At 46.8% G+C, this 15,681-nt stretch overlaps 2 protein-coding genes across 8 annotated transcripts in view; one reads left to right on the forward strand and one right to left on the reverse strand.

Annotated features, from left to right (window-relative positions):
- The window catches only part of LOC6506988 (FH1/FH2 domain-containing protein 3), a 38,126-nt gene that overhangs the window by 21,649 nt on the left and 796 nt on the right, over positions 1 to 15,681 (forward strand). Inside the window, exons 2-17 of one of the 7 annotated variants that reach the window (XM_044714452.1) lie at positions 1,205 to 1,561; positions 6,220 to 6,329; positions 8,539 to 8,597; positions 8,663 to 8,847; positions 8,914 to 9,137; positions 9,203 to 9,424; positions 9,482 to 9,741; positions 9,800 to 9,937; positions 10,142 to 10,873; positions 11,036 to 11,240; positions 12,389 to 12,758; positions 12,819 to 12,965; positions 13,618 to 13,956; positions 14,020 to 14,735; positions 14,796 to 15,019; positions 15,512 to 15,656. In XM_044714452.1, the coding sequence (XP_044570387.1) occupies positions 1,373 to 1,561; positions 6,220 to 6,329; positions 8,539 to 8,597; positions 8,663 to 8,847; positions 8,914 to 9,137; positions 9,203 to 9,424; positions 9,482 to 9,741; positions 9,800 to 9,937; positions 10,142 to 10,873; positions 11,036 to 11,240; positions 12,389 to 12,758; positions 12,819 to 12,965; positions 13,618 to 13,956; positions 14,020 to 14,735; positions 14,796 to 15,019; positions 15,512 to 15,567 (4,176 nt within the window). In that variant the 5' untranslated portion in view covers positions 1,205 to 1,372 and the 3' untranslated portion in view covers positions 15,568 to 15,656. Of the gene's footprint in view, positions 1 to 1,204; positions 1,562 to 6,219; positions 6,330 to 8,538; positions 8,598 to 8,662; positions 8,848 to 8,913; positions 9,138 to 9,202; positions 9,425 to 9,481; positions 9,742 to 9,799; positions 9,938 to 10,141; positions 10,874 to 11,035; positions 11,241 to 12,388; positions 12,759 to 12,818; positions 12,967 to 13,615; positions 13,957 to 14,019; positions 14,736 to 14,795; positions 15,020 to 15,148; positions 15,432 to 15,511; positions 15,657 to 15,681 lie in introns of those variants that run through there. The other 6 variants (XM_044714451.1, XM_032454457.2, XM_001956839.4 and 3 more) reach the window with 6 other exon arrangements.
- On the reverse strand, positions 11,565 to 12,071 carry LOC6493022 (acyl-CoA-binding protein). The gene is made up of 2 exons (XM_001956840.4): positions 11,920 to 12,071; positions 11,565 to 11,857 (listed from the first exon to the last, which is right to left on the reverse strand). Exons 1-2 carry the CDS (start codon positions 11,926 to 11,928, stop codon positions 11,618 to 11,620), a joined length of 249 nt encoding a protein of 82 aa, XP_001956876.1. The 5' UTR covers positions 11,929 to 12,071; the 3' UTR covers positions 11,565 to 11,617.

Genomic DNA, 15,681 nt, shown 5'->3' on the forward strand with positions numbered 1-15,681 from the left:
CGGCAAAGGTTGTTTTTGAGGGGAATCTGTTGATAGTTTTTCTTATAAACTCTAAGCCAGAAATCGGCTGAGACTAGCTGAGAAACTGGTTTATGATTACATCTAATTACTGGCTTATTTTTTTATGCTTAATATACTTTCTAAAGCAAGACCATCTCCGGGCCATTTCATTCGGACCTCCGGCGAGTTCAATGTCAGTGCGACAAGTGTCTCGAGCTCCGAGCTCCGAGCTCCTAGCCTCAAGTCCAAGTCCAAGTCCGAGTCTTCAGACTCAAGACCAGCTCCATTAGAGTCACGTTATGAACAATTATGTGGCGGGTGAGGGGCAGAGAGGCTTTCGGCTACCGACAACTCAAGAACCTCGTTAACAGACCCTCGGCCCATAAACCACAAAAGCTCTGTGGCAGCAGTAGCAGTACTACACCATATTTGCATAAACAGCGCACATGGCGTCTGACGTTTAGCGGTATCTCACAGATCCAGATAGAGAAAGATATAGACAGTAAAGATCATAATAGTAATGCCAAAAGATTATCTAAGATCTAAGCTTGCTTTCAGATTAGTTTCTAAGAGTATAGAGCCTATAGAGCCATATAGTTTCGACCCTTACTGTACCTCTATAGACACAACTCCAAGACGTCGCCTTCTTGATATTTGAGGCTTGATTTGGTTTCGATCGGAGGCACTGCCCTGCATGCTGATGACTGAAGCCCAAACAATACAGCCCAAGCAGCGGGCGGGTGTCTCTTAGACTGACATTCAATTGAAAGTTACACAACAGTCCCCGCCATCGTGATCATCGCTGTGAGTGTTATGAGCCGGGGCGGGTTGTCGTCCGACCAGAAAAACGTCAAGACAAATATTTACACAAATGAAGAGAAAAGAGAGCGAGCCGGTTCGACTCGGAATCGACTCGGAATGGCAATTATGCTATCGCCGGCCCACAGATGGGTGTGTGGGGGGCTCTGGCCCAAAGGAAAGGGGGCTGATGGCTGATGGCTGAGTGGGCGTGGCCTGCCAACAATTTGCAATATTTAGCATAAAATTGCGCAACATGCGTGTGTACAATTATGCAACAATTTTGAGCGCCGCGGGGCTTGGCCCAGAGAGACGTAAAAATCAAAGTTAAAACAAATTGCTAGCCAAATAATGTAAACACAAGTCCCTGCCAGCGGACTATACCATAACCCAAAATCCATTTCAGATTCGGCTCAAGTGAAAATGCAAATAAATAATTGTGAAAAAGTAAAAATAAAAAATTTGTGAAAAGTAAATAGACGCAACGGAATTACAAATTCAAAAAAAAAGACAAATGTGCCAGAGTGCCTGAAAGTGCAATTAGGCGGCGAAAGCAAGCAAATAATTAAGCAAAATGATTGTGAAAATGGAGCCAGACGAACTGATCACGTTCCGTGTACAGTATCTGGTGGATAGCGATCCATTATCCGCCTGCACCGCCTTCCCGATTCCGGTCCGGGCCCCCACCTATGCCTTCACCACCACCATGCCCCTGGCCAACCAGCTGGGCACCATCCTCCGGCTGCTGAACGCTCCGCAAAGTGTAAGAAATCTATTCGTTTAATGGGAGAAACAATAAATGGAATGGTGTTGTTAATAAGCAAGGTTGTTCTTAAACCAATAAGCCATGAAAATGTTTTCATTCAAGCAATTACTTAAAAATCAAGTATACGCCCACGGAGAATATTGCGGAGAAGTCCCTTTGAAAACAGTCCAAATCAACAACTTAAATACCTTTCTTTTCCGAGTTAACTGGCCTGGCTCAGCTTATCTCTTGGTAGCTTATCACACTCGAATCTTTCAGCTAAAATAAAATCTTTTGTTGTCCAGAAAGCCAAAACCCCAAGAAATAAATATGAAAAGGCATTAACTCTTTTACTGCGCATTTACGAGATACTTTTGAACACAAATCTTTTATATAAAGTGGATAATGGTATTATCGAGATCAAGATTGGGATTATGGTGGTCTTCAGAGGGGGTCTTCGAAGAGTATTTTTGTGAGATGATGTCTTGTCGACTTTTAATCGCACCATTTGATAAAACTAGTAGCGATTAGTAAGCCACTAACAGCTAGTCAGAGAAGTATACCAACACTAGAATGATGCCAAAAAATTCCAATTTAAAATTCGCATATTTCGGCGAGGCTTCTGCGGCCCAACACAATAATTTGCATAGCGTGTTTGGACGCATTATCGTGCCGTCCCAGCATTTCCTATAAAATAAACGATAAACGAATCAAGAAAATATAACTCGCTCAGGCATGACTCGGCCATTATGGTCAGTGGCTAGTGGCCAGTGGCCGGCAAAAAACAGGAAAGTAAACAAAATCCACAATTGATTTATTTGAGAGAATTCCGCACAAAAGCCAAAGATTAAACTTTGCCACAAAACTACAAAAACCTTGGCCCAAACGGAGGGCTGGCGGGAAATTCGAGCCTTAAATAAGTCAATTGAAACGGAATAAGTTTTATTTGCGGCTCAGAGCCCAGATTGTAGGGGAAAAAGGGGAAAAGCGTTGAAACGGAAAAGCCACAACTAAAACAAATGGCTAGAAAAGTTTAAGAGAAATTCGCAAAAATGGTAATTGGTCAATAATAAAGGGCAAAGTTTCCAGTTTTTTAGTTTTCAGTTTTCAGTTTCCAGCAGAAGGCAAACAAAGAGTTGGCTAAAAACAGGGAAGTAAAGTGTTTGGATTGTTCTAGCCCGGCACTTATTACAATATATTTTTGTGTATATTTTGTGGCCGGAGAGAGCCGAACAAATGATGCATTGCCCATCCGATGAGGTAAGCCAATGACCCTTCCCTTTCCTTTGGAGATCCCAGATCCCCAGCTCCACAAGACAATGGCAGATGCAGGCTTGGCCCTGGTTTCTTTTTCTCGAACCACTCGATCCACTGGGGGAAGACTTGTCCCGGGGCCAAGTCCCTGCCCGGCTCGGCCTGGCTCGGCCTGGCTAACTTATTGCTATCGCAGAATCTGTGGCAACTAATAGGAAGTCGGCGGCGGAGCTGGAACTTCTTCTTCGGGATTCGGGATCATTGTGAAAGCCAGCACAGGGCCAGCAATTATCTAAGCCGGCCATTGTTTGTTAGCTGACTTTGACTAATTTGCAAAAAAAGCGGCTACTAAGGAGCATCGAACAGCCATTCCCTGCCTGTCATCTGTCATCCAGTTGGATCTGAATCGGAATGGGAATGGGAATAGGAATAGTGCGCCGCAAGGATACGTAAATCTTGACAAGCGGCGGCAATAAATTCTAATGAGCAAATCGCAAAAGGAAGTTCTGGTTTCTCCCCCCAGCTTTTTTTTCCAGCATGTGCTCCAGCCCAGGATGTTGTCGTCGGAGTAGCATGGATTTATGTGGCATGCAACGGCAGGAGGAACGGCAGCTGTAAATGCCATTTGTCCAATTAGTCAGCGAGCAGAACACCACTCTGCCAGCTACCCAGCCAGCTACTCTGCCTTGCAACTTGTTAAATTTAGCGCATTACAATAGATTCATAAATTTTCGCCATCGCCCCACCGATCACTAATCTCCAATGCCGCCGACGGGTCTTCGATGACATCAGACATCGGACAGCGGGCGAACTGTGAGATTGAAAAGCTACAAAGTCGAAAATATAAATAATCATACTCGTTGTCGGCCAATAAAGCCAAAAAGAGGTAGTAGAGAGTATACCAAGTTGCTGGATGATTGGCTTAAATTATTTCCTCAAAATTATTAAAATTAAATTAGTTTTGATTCCAAAATTAAGACAATTACTTGTAGATTTATTTCCCATGTATGTTGTTTATAATTTCCTAATAAAAGAGAACCCCTCAGTCGACTCTAGGTTACTTTGTTTTGATATCCATTTGTGGGTTCTCCTTTTTTTGCCAATTAATTTCGTATCTTTTGCCTTTGCATTTGGCACGTCAGCAAAAAATTACACTATATAGAATTAGATAAGCATGTGCGGAGTTCGCTGCCAATCAAGAGAAGCCAAACAAAGGCAGATAAATACAATTTAAGAATAAAAGTTAGGTTGAGAATAAAAGTTAACAAGTGAAAAGCCAGCGTGCCAATCAAAAACTGATCGTTTGGTCAGCAAGTGTAACAAAAAACTAATTTAATTAATTGCTTTATTCAGGGCATTGCGTCACTTACATGTGTCATTCACACGACCGAACAATATTCAAATACAAAACGGATCACACGCTTGGATGGCCAAAGTTTCCATTACCGACTTGGCTATTTTTTGCAAGTTGGTCAAGTATCTGAGCCACGTTGACACTTACGCATCTCCGCCTGTTTGCAGATGTGATTTGCGCCCCTTTGAGGTTGCTTTCGAGTTCAATTAGCGCCGCCGTCCATCAGATTTTGCGGTCAGCCGAGGGTCAATCAACTTTGATTGATGTGAAAGCAAAAGTGTTAGTCACCCATATCCGCGAGGTCGAGCCAGGTGATTGTCTGGGCCAGCGTTTAGTTTCTAAATATATAAAAAGTGTAGTTAATAAACTACAGATTCCTTTCCATTTTGTTTGCCAATTATGTAGAATAATTAATGTCAGTTCCTTAAATTTATATAGTTTTTAAACAGAGAAGACTGTCAGTAGTTTCAATAATATTTATGACTCCCCCTAGCCATATTAGATATCGAACTCCGTGCTCGCTTCCAAAACTGTGTCAATAGCCACATTTATGTGCTGCCAAAAATCACTTTGATTAAAAATCCCGTCATGTCTCGGCCGGAGGAAAGAAGTATCAAAAACAGCGACCGATTCACAATTTGCATAGAGCTGTGAATCAATGAATGAATGAATATGAGCGTCGAAGACAAGGCGCTGTATAAATAAATCATAAAAGCGACTCGGAATGGTATTCGCTTTTTGTTTTGGCCCATGAGCGTGCCTCCAATGTTTGCTTTGATTTTAATTGCCCTTTGGCTTACATAAAGAGGCTCGGACTAGCGCAGCCATTTGACACATCATTTGGCTGTGAATCGCCGGCTGGGTCTAGAAAGTTTCAGGGGCCTGAATCAACACGCGGAAGCTTGACCCGAGTCGAGTGGAGAGGCACAATCTTGTAGTTTTTTTGATAAGGAATCGTGACTCGTGCGAGACAGCCTGGCACTGTGGGGGAAAATATTTTTGATTTGGCATTTTGAGTCGAGTGGCAGTCGCGTCATTTGCCTAAGAAATCTTGAATGAGCACTTTATGGCCATTGCTCATGGCTCGGTTCTATGAATCCGGAGACTATTTGTGAAGGAAGTGATGTGGGAAAGTTTCTAAAGTCGTTCCTGGAAAAGTCACTGACCAATTGCCATTGTTTGGGAATAACAAGTAGAGCCCCCAGGACATGCAATGGCTTCGGTAGAGGGTGTGTCTTGGCCGAAAGGGAATAAGAAGCCATAAAAATGGCCAAACCCAAACGCAAACTCCAATTTTCGGCTAATGCCGGGGTGTGTCCAAAGGGGCGTATGTGTAATCTTCCACCCGGATGACAGACAGTATTCCAGACAGTATGTTGTCTGCGTTTCACACATTAAGCAAGCGTCGACACAGATAATTCCATGTTGTCCGGTAATTGTTCTGTAAATGCAGAAATAATTACTTTCTGTGCGCCAATAAAACAAATACGAGCGCCGATCGCCGTCAATCAGCGCATTTGTGCACGCAGCAGGAGCTTGATCAATCATCTAAAAAACAAAAAAAAAGAAGGAAAAATGAACTGAAAAACTGAAAACCGAAAGCGGAGAAAAGTAGGTGACTAGCCGGCGACGTCTTGGCTTTGACTTGCTCTTATACTTGGTCCCAGGTCTTGGCCGGCAATCAACTGTCGGCCTCAATGTGCGCCTAAACGAAATCGTCTGCGGACTTTCAATGCGCCACTGTCCACTGTCCATCACGGTACACGGGGAAACGAGCTTTAATCACAAAATATTAATTTATTTGCCGTGGTTGTGCTAGTGGAAGGCACTCCATTTTCTCCCAGTGTCTGGCAACGTTCTACGCTGCATCATCCCATCACTGCATCAGCAGCTCCGGCTATCCGGAGTGCTGAGTCTTTCTCTTTTCTGGAGCCGAGACCATAAACAACTTTTACTGCGTAGTGCGGTAGTGCGATGGTGATGGCCGTTGCCGTTGCCATTTACTTTTAGCCAGACTTTAATTATAATTGCCGGCGAAACTAAGCATTTCCCTTCTTCTCGCTTCCAGATCGATGATGCGGCCATTCAGGTCTACAAGGATGGCGACTACGGGGCCTATTTGGATCTGGAGTCGTCGCTGGCGGAGCAGACCGAGGAGATCGAGGGCCTCAACGCCAGGTGAGTGCGAAGATAACGATTTGGTGGGAGTGCAGAAGCCTGACCCAAAACCTGGCCCCCGAAAGACCCGCTAATGATCTTCGACAGAAACGAATTGTCAACCCACATGGCTTAGGTGGCTCAGTAGTGGCACACCTGGTGGTGCACTTCGCTTCACCCACTCGCGCAAAAATTCGTTGGGGGATTTCACTTTTGCAACCTGGCTGCAACTTGGCTTACCTTGAACCCATTTAGCTTCAAAGCAGGTTTGGGAAAAGCCATTTGAGGAGCATTATCGGCTTATTTAAGACTTTCTTGATTTTTATTTATCTATTTTATCTCCAGCTGAAGCTCAAGCTGAGCAGGAAATTCTGATCCAGTTGCCCCTCTGGGTTACTGGGGCATCTGATCGTGGGTGGCTCTGTCGGCCTTTCACCGAAATGCAACATTTTACACATACGACATGGTGGCCGATCGCCATCGCCATTGCCATCTCCGGTCCGAAGCGATCCGCTAATAAAGTTATTTTGTCGGTCTATAAAAAAAATGCTATTGCTATCTGTGGCACAGGAAACCGAGTCTAGAGTCTAGAGTCTACCTGGCAGCTTGGCTGCCTCCTGCCACTTTGTCGCTTTTCTTGGCACTCACTGGGGAACTGTCCTGGCCACTCCGAGTCCGAGTACGAGTCCGAGGGAGACATTTGCATGCCACGACATTGCTACGTGCAACTTGTTGCTACTCCACGATTGCATTTTGCAGTTAATTTGCATTTAATCCGCGCAAAGCTGCAGCTAAAAAAAGAGCAGTCAGCTGCCACAAAAGACAAAATAAAACGCTCGCCACGTCAGCTCGTAGTTGGTACATTTACATTTTTTGTGGGCTTTTCTCATAACTGGCATGCATGTTATTTATGCACAAGTGTCTACATTTTTTAAATACCCTTCTTCGGGAGGTAACCGAGGTTGTTTGCAAATCACGGAGAGTCTTTAGTTTCGTGGGGAGTTTAAGGTACTCCTCAGTCGAATCTAGTTCCGAACTTAGCACTTCTTAGTTGTCTTCTTTATTTTCGCGGCCAGACCCGGGAACGTGATGTCATGACAAAGGCAGGCGCTAAGGCAGCTCCACAAGAAAAATGATGTACGCGATGGGGCACAAGTGTCAAAGTAACTCCAGTCAACCAGTCAACAAAGATGAAAACATTGGCCACAACATGGTCATAACCGTACCCGGTTCAAAGTATTTCAAAGTCAATGTTCTCGAGTTGCTCGACCTCCTACATGGGTTCGGGTTTGAGCTTTGCTGCCTCGTCTATGGGAGTTCGGGACGGATTCTATTTCTGACTTTCACTGGTGCCTCTATCAGGCAGCATGCCATGATCATCAGTCATTAGCGGCGATGCATCGGAGCCGTATCTTCAGCGAAATTATAACGTAAATGTCGCCGCGTCTGCGCAAATTGCTGCCACTTTGCTCGTCCAGCTCGTCCCCACTCTATTTACGAGTGCTCTGGCGCCAGAATAGAGTGGAGTGGAGTGGAGTGGCCTGAACGGAGTGGAGTGGAGTGTATTGGAGTTGAGGCCCCAGTCTGCTGGCCACTAATCATGCTTATCGCATTAGTCATGGCAGCGCGCTCGCATGCAAATCATGCGCTTCAATTCGCATCAAAATTCCGCGGAAGGTGCCCGATGGCTTGTTTGCCGGCAAACGGCTTGTCAATCTGCAGAGAGAGAAAAAGTGCCAGGGAAAGAATAAGCCGAAGCGACACATTACCCACACAACCGCACAGGTGTGTCTCGGTCTCGGCCCAGACACTCACCTTTATTGCGGGCTCTTCGCGACCAGCCCGCCGCCTCATAGTCCATTTTCAATTATCTGCGTCGTTTGTTATTACTTTTATTATGACTTGAGCTTGGACTGGGAATGGGAATGGGAATGGGAGTGTGACTGGGTCTGCGACTGGGACTGGGGTGAAGCGAGGCGATCAGAGCACCAGCAGCGGGTAATCAATGTTCTTAACTGGTCATTGAACTGGCCAATAGCTGCTCGAAGGGAGAGGCTTTTGGGATGCCAGCCACCCATTGCGTTTTAAATTAAATGAACTTTTTGGAAGGGCATGCATAGCTTTGGCATCGAACTATTGATTAATTGTTTGTTTAGAGGCCAGAGCCCTTAAGCTTCCGCTCTTCCAATATAATAATATCCAAAAATTAATAAAAATTTCTAATCCACAGCCGCAAGAACTCCCTGGTGGTGCGAACGCAGCTCAATGTCCGCGTGCAGGCGATTATTGGTAAGTAATTTTTATGCCCATTGCGCATCCGCCCCGTATAACCAGCATACCTTCCTCCCTCGCAGAGAAACTCCTATCGTCGGAGGGCAGCGACCTTCGGCGGGCCCTCTTCTCGCTGAAGCAGGTGTTCCAGGAGGATAAGGATCTGGTGCACGCCTTCGTGGCCCTCGGCGGACTCAATTGCCTGGTGCGCGTGGGCAATTGTGCGGATCAAAACTATCAGAACTACATTCTGCGCGCCCTCGGCCAGGTAAGTCGGCCCCCTGGGAGCGAGATCCCCTCGGCGGATGGCTAATTATGTCATTTGATGCGGCAGGTCATGCTCTATGTGGACGGGATGAACGGCGTGATGAAGCATGAGCCGACGATGCAGTGGCTCTACTCGCTGATTGCCTCCAATTACCGGTCCGTGGTGAAGACCGCCCTCAAGCTGTTGCTGGTCTTTGTGGAGTACGCCGAGTCCAACTGCTATGTGCTGGTCAGGGCCATCCACTCGGTGGATGCCACCCAGGGCACCCTGCCCTGGTCGAACATAATGAGGTGAGATGATGCCATGCTCTTTGGAATCAATTTGGAGTTAAAATCTTGAAAAAATCCACTTTTAGACTGTTGAAGGACTATGATAATGCCGATGCCGAGCTGGTGATCTATGCCACGTCCTTGATCAACAAGGCTCTGGCGGGCTTGAACGACCAGGATAGCTTCTATGATGAGAGTGATCTGCTGGAGCAGCAGGGCATGGAGACTGTGATCCAGCGCTACATGTCCAAGCCAGGCACCGATTTGGATCTACTGGACCAGCTGCAGCTCTACGAGGCGGTTTTAAAGTGAGTGTCCTCCTTCGTGTCCTCCAAGGATATAATTAATATAGAATTCCCTTCCAGATTCGAGGATGGGGAATCGGATGGTCAGCGCCTGCCACAGAACTCGATGCGCAAGACCCAACGCTATCGTCCTGGCAGCAACACCACGGAGCGACGCAAGTCACGTCGCCACAGCACGGACAACAGCCCGGCCCCACTCACCAAGGTCCTGCCCACCACAGTGCTGAGGATGACTCCCACCCAGGGCATACTGGATGAGGACAGCTCTGGCTCCACGAACTCCACGGAGTTCAGTGGCGGCTTGTTCAGTGAAAAGAAACGTGAGTGCTTGGCGAAATATTTAAAGAAGAAAGTAAAATACCTTGAATTCCCGGACAGCTCGCGATGGGGCAGGCGTGACCCCAGGACTCCGCCGACGCCGGGAGAGAGCTGAGCGGCACAAGAGCTTCCTGAAGGAGCAACAGGAGGCGGCGGCCAATGGCATCTTTGCCGCCTTAGAGCAGCGTGAGGGTTTGGGTGAGTTTAGTGTCTTTAATTCGTTTAAATAATAGCTGCTTTGTACCTGAGCGACTGACTAACTAGTGATTCTATCTCTCCTTCCCGAAAAACAAATCAATACGCTTATCACTGCCCATCTGTGTGTGTTTTTGTCCTGCTGTTCACCCGCTGATCATGTCTAACCACCACCACAAAAACGTAAACACATACTATGCCGAAAAGGCCAAATCGTAACCGCCATACCCGCTACCATCCAGGCCGGCGACAGCCCGCCGCCATCGCTGCCACACGAGCCTGTGCCGCCTTACAACAACATGAGCAACATTAACAACAACCTGAGCAACATCAGCAGCAACGAAACGCCCAACAACAGCCTGCTCCTGATGAGTCCTAGCAAGCAGCTGCTGAGCGGTAGCCACAGCATCTCCATTATTAACAACAGCTTCGACAAGTCCAGCAACAACAACCTGAACAACCAGAGCGAGTTCCTCACCAAGAAAAATCTGTTCCGGGAGCGCAACGCCACGGTGATCAGCGGCATCATGAAGAACATCCAGCAGACGGACAGTGCCTACAAGAAGTACGAGAACGAGGCCAACCGCAAGAACAACTTCTACACCCAAATGAGTCAGTCGCCAAAGCACCAGCCACAGCAACAGATCCACCCCGATCCGGATGTCCTGCTGAGTCCAAAGAAGATCCTTGAGTCCGGATTTGACTTTACGCCCGTGCCTCTGTGCTCCACACCAGTGAAGTGTGATGTGCCCCCAGAGCCGGAGCCAATCAGTCCGGTGCGAAAGCCCACTGGAGCTGCCCCGCCACCACCGCCCCCTCCGCCTCCGCCGCCACCACCGCCACCCGGCTGGTGGCATGCCCCCATTAGCAGCCGACCGCCACCAGCAAACCTAACCACTACTAACCCAGAGCTGCTGCCGCTACCCGTGGATCCCGCAGGTGGGTCTCGACTCGATCTCTCTCACCTGTCCGTTCCTCTCACCTGTGTTGCATACTTTCGCGCATAGAAACTCGAACATAGCATTGCGCCGGCGCCACTGCATACCTTTGAGAGCTTCGATCTTTAATTTTCTCTAATTTCTTTCAATTATTAACTCACAGATGTAGAGAGCGAGGACAAGCAGCTGCTGATGCAACTGAAAAGGGACCACACTGTCAAGGACCTCACCCAAAGGCTGACCAACCTGCCCATGAGTCCCACCCAGGAGCATCCCGCCAATCGCGCCATTGTGGGGGATATGTCCGGACTCATTTCGAAAGCCAAAGAGGGTCTGGCCAAGAGCAAGAGCAAGGGAGAGATTTCCAGGTGAGTTATCCTTGGTATTGTTACCTCAGAAGGCATGAAATATTACAAAGTAGTGCAACAATGTAATAATATTTCGAGTTACAAGTAGAAGGCCAACATAGACCAAGGTTTATGGTAAAAATTAGCGAATAGGAAAGGCGCCTCGGACCATAGATAAGCTTTTAGCAAAAACCCGTCAAGATCACCCACGTCATGCTGCCAAGAGTGCCGGTGGTTTATGGACCTAATCACAGAAATAATAAAACCACTGCGATTATTTAGGACTTAAGCTATCAGTCGATGGAAAGCTATCTACAGCAGCGACCTTAAAACAGATAATCACAGTTTGTTCACAGGTGGTCAAGATTTATTGAGGGGATCGTAAATTACAGTCTAGCTTAACCGTAGATGGGGTTGTATTTCTCGTACAGAGCGATGTAGGCAGCCTTGGCAGCATCGACGGACAGTCCCTTCCTGCCCAGCCAGGCATCGTACTTGGCAGCACCCTCGGCATCGGCGGGCTTCTCGATGTTGATGTCGCCCTCATGGATCTGCTTGTACAGACCGTAGAACTCCAGGTAGACCTCGGTGGGAGGCTTCTTGCTGAAAGCCTTGGTCTTCTCGAGAATAGCGTTGAACTGAAGCGAAGGTGGAACAAGTTAATACTTAGTTTCTAACTGTGATAGTAATCCCAACTCACATCGGCCATGGTGCTTGCTTAGTAGACTTGACAAATGTGATTTTCGCCAATAAGGTGCACCGCCTTTATACCCCTTGGAAATCGGCCTATCATAGTGAATAACACTTATCTGGCCATATAGGAATCGATAATGGTTGCAACGATAATGTGAGAGTCCATTGTGCCAATTTGTCAGATTAGATTTATGTGGGGGAGTTTCGTAAGAGTTCAGACTGAGAGTAGGACCCGAAAGTTGGAGGCTCTATCACTATTTGTCATCGGGTTAGTTGGCGGGTTTCTTTAGAAAGTAGTTCCAACCCCTTTTCCATGATTTCTGATAGCTTATCGCCTGTAAGGAACTTTGAGGTGTGCGTCTGCCACCGATAAGATCGGCTTTCTCGTTTATAAAGAAAGTCTTTGGAACATAAAACCATAGATCATGGTGACTTAAAAACTAGTTTAAAGTTCAAATTATATTCTTCTCTTTCAGATCGTCTAGCGTCGATCAGGAGCTGAAGAAATCAGAGCCGAAAAAGTCAGAGAATGAGCTTCACTGGGAGGAGCTGGTGAGGAATATGACTCGGCCCCTGAATCTCTGCGATCTGGACTTTACGGACCTGCAGGACGATGATGAGAAGGACGTGCTGGCTCCTCGGGGTCTGGGTGCTGGTATACCCCCACCGCCACCACCACTGGGCGGTGTCATAGCCCCACCGCCCATGATGCCACCCAGTCTGGCACCACCGCCCATGTTCAGTTACGGCGGCAGTCTCACAAACAGCGTGAATAGCTCCTTGAACGGATCTGTGAACGGAGAGCTAATGAATGGAAATAATACCATCAAGAAGAACAAAAAGACGGTTAGTTAAGAAGAATAAACTAACTAATTGTTCAATAAATTAAATTAAATCCTCACACAGGTCAAGCTATTTTGGAAGGAAGTCCGCGAAGACATGATCCCCCAGGTGGTGGGCAAAACCATTTGGGATGAGCTGCCGGACGCCAATGTGGATACTCAGAAGCTCGAACATCTCTTTGAGTCCCGGGCAAAAGACTTGATGACCAAGGTGGGTATCAGCCATTAACCTGATAAAAGAACTTGAACGTTAGGTCTATTTATAACCCAATTGGTCAAAGGTTCTCGAAATTCAACAAAGTTACAATAAGTGTGATTAAACTAGTTATAGGCTACCCCTTTAAGTGTTTTTGTTGCCTTAACAGCGAAAAAAATGAGTAAAAATGCGAATGATTTTTGTTTTCTTCTTTCCCCTCTATTTTTGGATATCTTGTAAAATTTTATATAATCCATAAATGTCGAACTGGTCTGTTTTGCGGATATATCTACATAAATGTTGTGCTAAACTCAAACTCAAACAAATAATGACAAATAATTCTCAAATAAACAATATGTTTCCGAATGTCTTTAGGAGGTGAGTGCCATTTGATAAAGTTTTTCTTAAATTTTGATTGTCTTTCTATCTGTCTATCACACTATACCTCACGATCTGTTGCCCATTATGTTATTTGTGTTTTGGTGTTGGTTTTTGTCACTATCTACTATATACACACTTTTTCACACCTGAACACCCGCAAAAATATACAGAAACTCCTTTGCACTCCAAACACTCTCTCGTTTACTCTTTGCACCACTGTGTTCTTTATCTCGAATTCGGATATCCCATCGACTGGCTCTAACTTTGTTCCGCTGACCTATTCCAGAAACAACAAGAGCTGAACAAGAGCAAAGAGATCATCGTGCTCGACCACAAGCGCTCCAATGCCATCAACATCGCCATCACCAAGCTGCCGCCGCCCAGGGCCATCAAGGCGGCCATTCTGAAGATGGATGCCACCGTGGTGACCAGGGAGGGCATCGACAAGCTCCTCAACATGCTGCCCACGGACGAGGAGCGGGGCAAGATCCAGGAGGCGCAGCTTTCGAATCCGGAACTGCCTCTGGGAAGCGCCGAGCAGTTCCTCTTGACTTTGGCCTCCATTTCAGAGCTGGGAGCTCGCCTCAAGCTCTGGGCCTTCCGCCTGGACTTTGACAACAGTGAGGTAGGTTTCTAACCCCATTTAAATATTTATTGAAATTCTTAACCCAAATCGTTCTACTTTCAGAGAGAGATTGCCGAACCCCTGATGGACCTCAAGCAAGGCATTGAGATCCTGCGTCAGAATCGCACCTTCCGCTGCATCCTTTCCACCCTGCTCTCCGTGGGCATTTTCCTCAATGGAGCTCCAGTCAAGGGCTTCCAAATCGAGTATCTGGCCAAGGTGCCGGAGGTCAAGGACACCGTCCACAAGCACTCGCTGCTGCACCATCTCTGCCACATGGTCATGGAGTCGAGCAGCGACACCAGTGATCTCTACTCCGAAATCGGACCCATTACCAGGGCCTCCAAGGCGGACTTTACGGACCTGGCCCACAATCTCAACCAACTCGAGGCGGAATGCAAGGCCTCCTGGGATCGGCTGAAGCTGATTGCCAAACACGACTGCCCGCCGCCATTGAAGCAGAAGCTTGTGGACTTCTTGGCCGATTGTGCGGAGCGCATAATCATCCTGCAGATTGTCCACCGGCGTGTTATGAACCGCTATAGGAAGTTCCTACTGTGGCTGGGCATGCCGCAACACAGTGTGGCAGAGTCCCGTCCCAACGAGTTCTGCCGCACTCTCTCCGAGTTCGCCTTGGAGTACAGAACTACCAGGGAAAGAGTGCAGCAGCAGCTGGAGAAGAAGGCCAATCATCGTGAGAGAAACAAGACGCGGGGAAAGCTGATCATAGACATGGCCAAGTTCAAGACCAAAGAGGATGTGGCTGATGCGGAGTTGAAGTGAGTTTTTCTTAGAAAAATTTTAATCTAAATGATAATATATAATGTGTACTATTACAGACAACTTCTGGGCACTCCTAGTGCCGATCAGGCCGATGGCACTCTCACCTGGCGGCGGCGTCGTGCCGAGCAGCTCCGTTCCCCCATTTCCCGCCAAAGCGAAGAGTTCACCGACGGCGACGACGAGATACTGGAATCTCTGGTGAAGACTGCCACCAAGGCGCCGGGAACAAGGACCACGCCCAGAGAGCGTAAAAGGACACGACACGCAGACCGCAAATCATGTAAGTCATTCGATCTGTAGACTGAACACGAAGCCACCTATAACCGAAACAGACATTCTACCAACTCTGATCAGTCAGTTATACGTTTTAATGAAAAGGTGTTGGTCTATATTTTCGAATCACACACAGCGCGCTATGTTTATAACCTGTAGCTGGAACCAGAAAACCCACAAACACACACCAGAACACACCACCAGTAATTCCAAAACAAGAAACAACATAAACTCAATTTAGCCGAAAAACTCAAACTCAAAATTCCAAATTCAGACCACAATCCCGGCAGTTATTATCCCTTATTGACACTCTTTCCCAAAGTCGCAGCTTTTGTTTTCCTTGATTTTTCCAGCTTACAAGTCTCTTGCCTATATTGGGTTATAATTTTTTTCTCCATTTCGTTCTCTCACCATTAACGCACCAATCCAACCAACCAACCAATAAAATATAAAAAATAAACAATAAATATTATATAAATAAAAAACAAAACCATCGCAGTGAAGCGCAGCCGTACGCGCGAAGGATTCACAGTCGAAAGAGCACCATCGCCGTAGAAAGTGTTACCGATAACACCGAACCGTTAACGTTATCCTTTACCGTTACCAAAAGAACAGCCAACTGTTTTTTAGGTTTTACCTTTTTGGTTAGTGAATTGAATTGTGTTGAAT

The sequence above is a fragment of the Drosophila ananassae genome, chromosome 2R (genome assembly GCF_017639315.1).
Source record: "Drosophila ananassae strain 14024-0371.13 chromosome 2R, ASM1763931v2, whole genome shotgun sequence".
NCBI classification, from domain to species: Eukaryota; Metazoa; Arthropoda; class Insecta; order Diptera; family Drosophilidae; genus Drosophila; species Drosophila ananassae.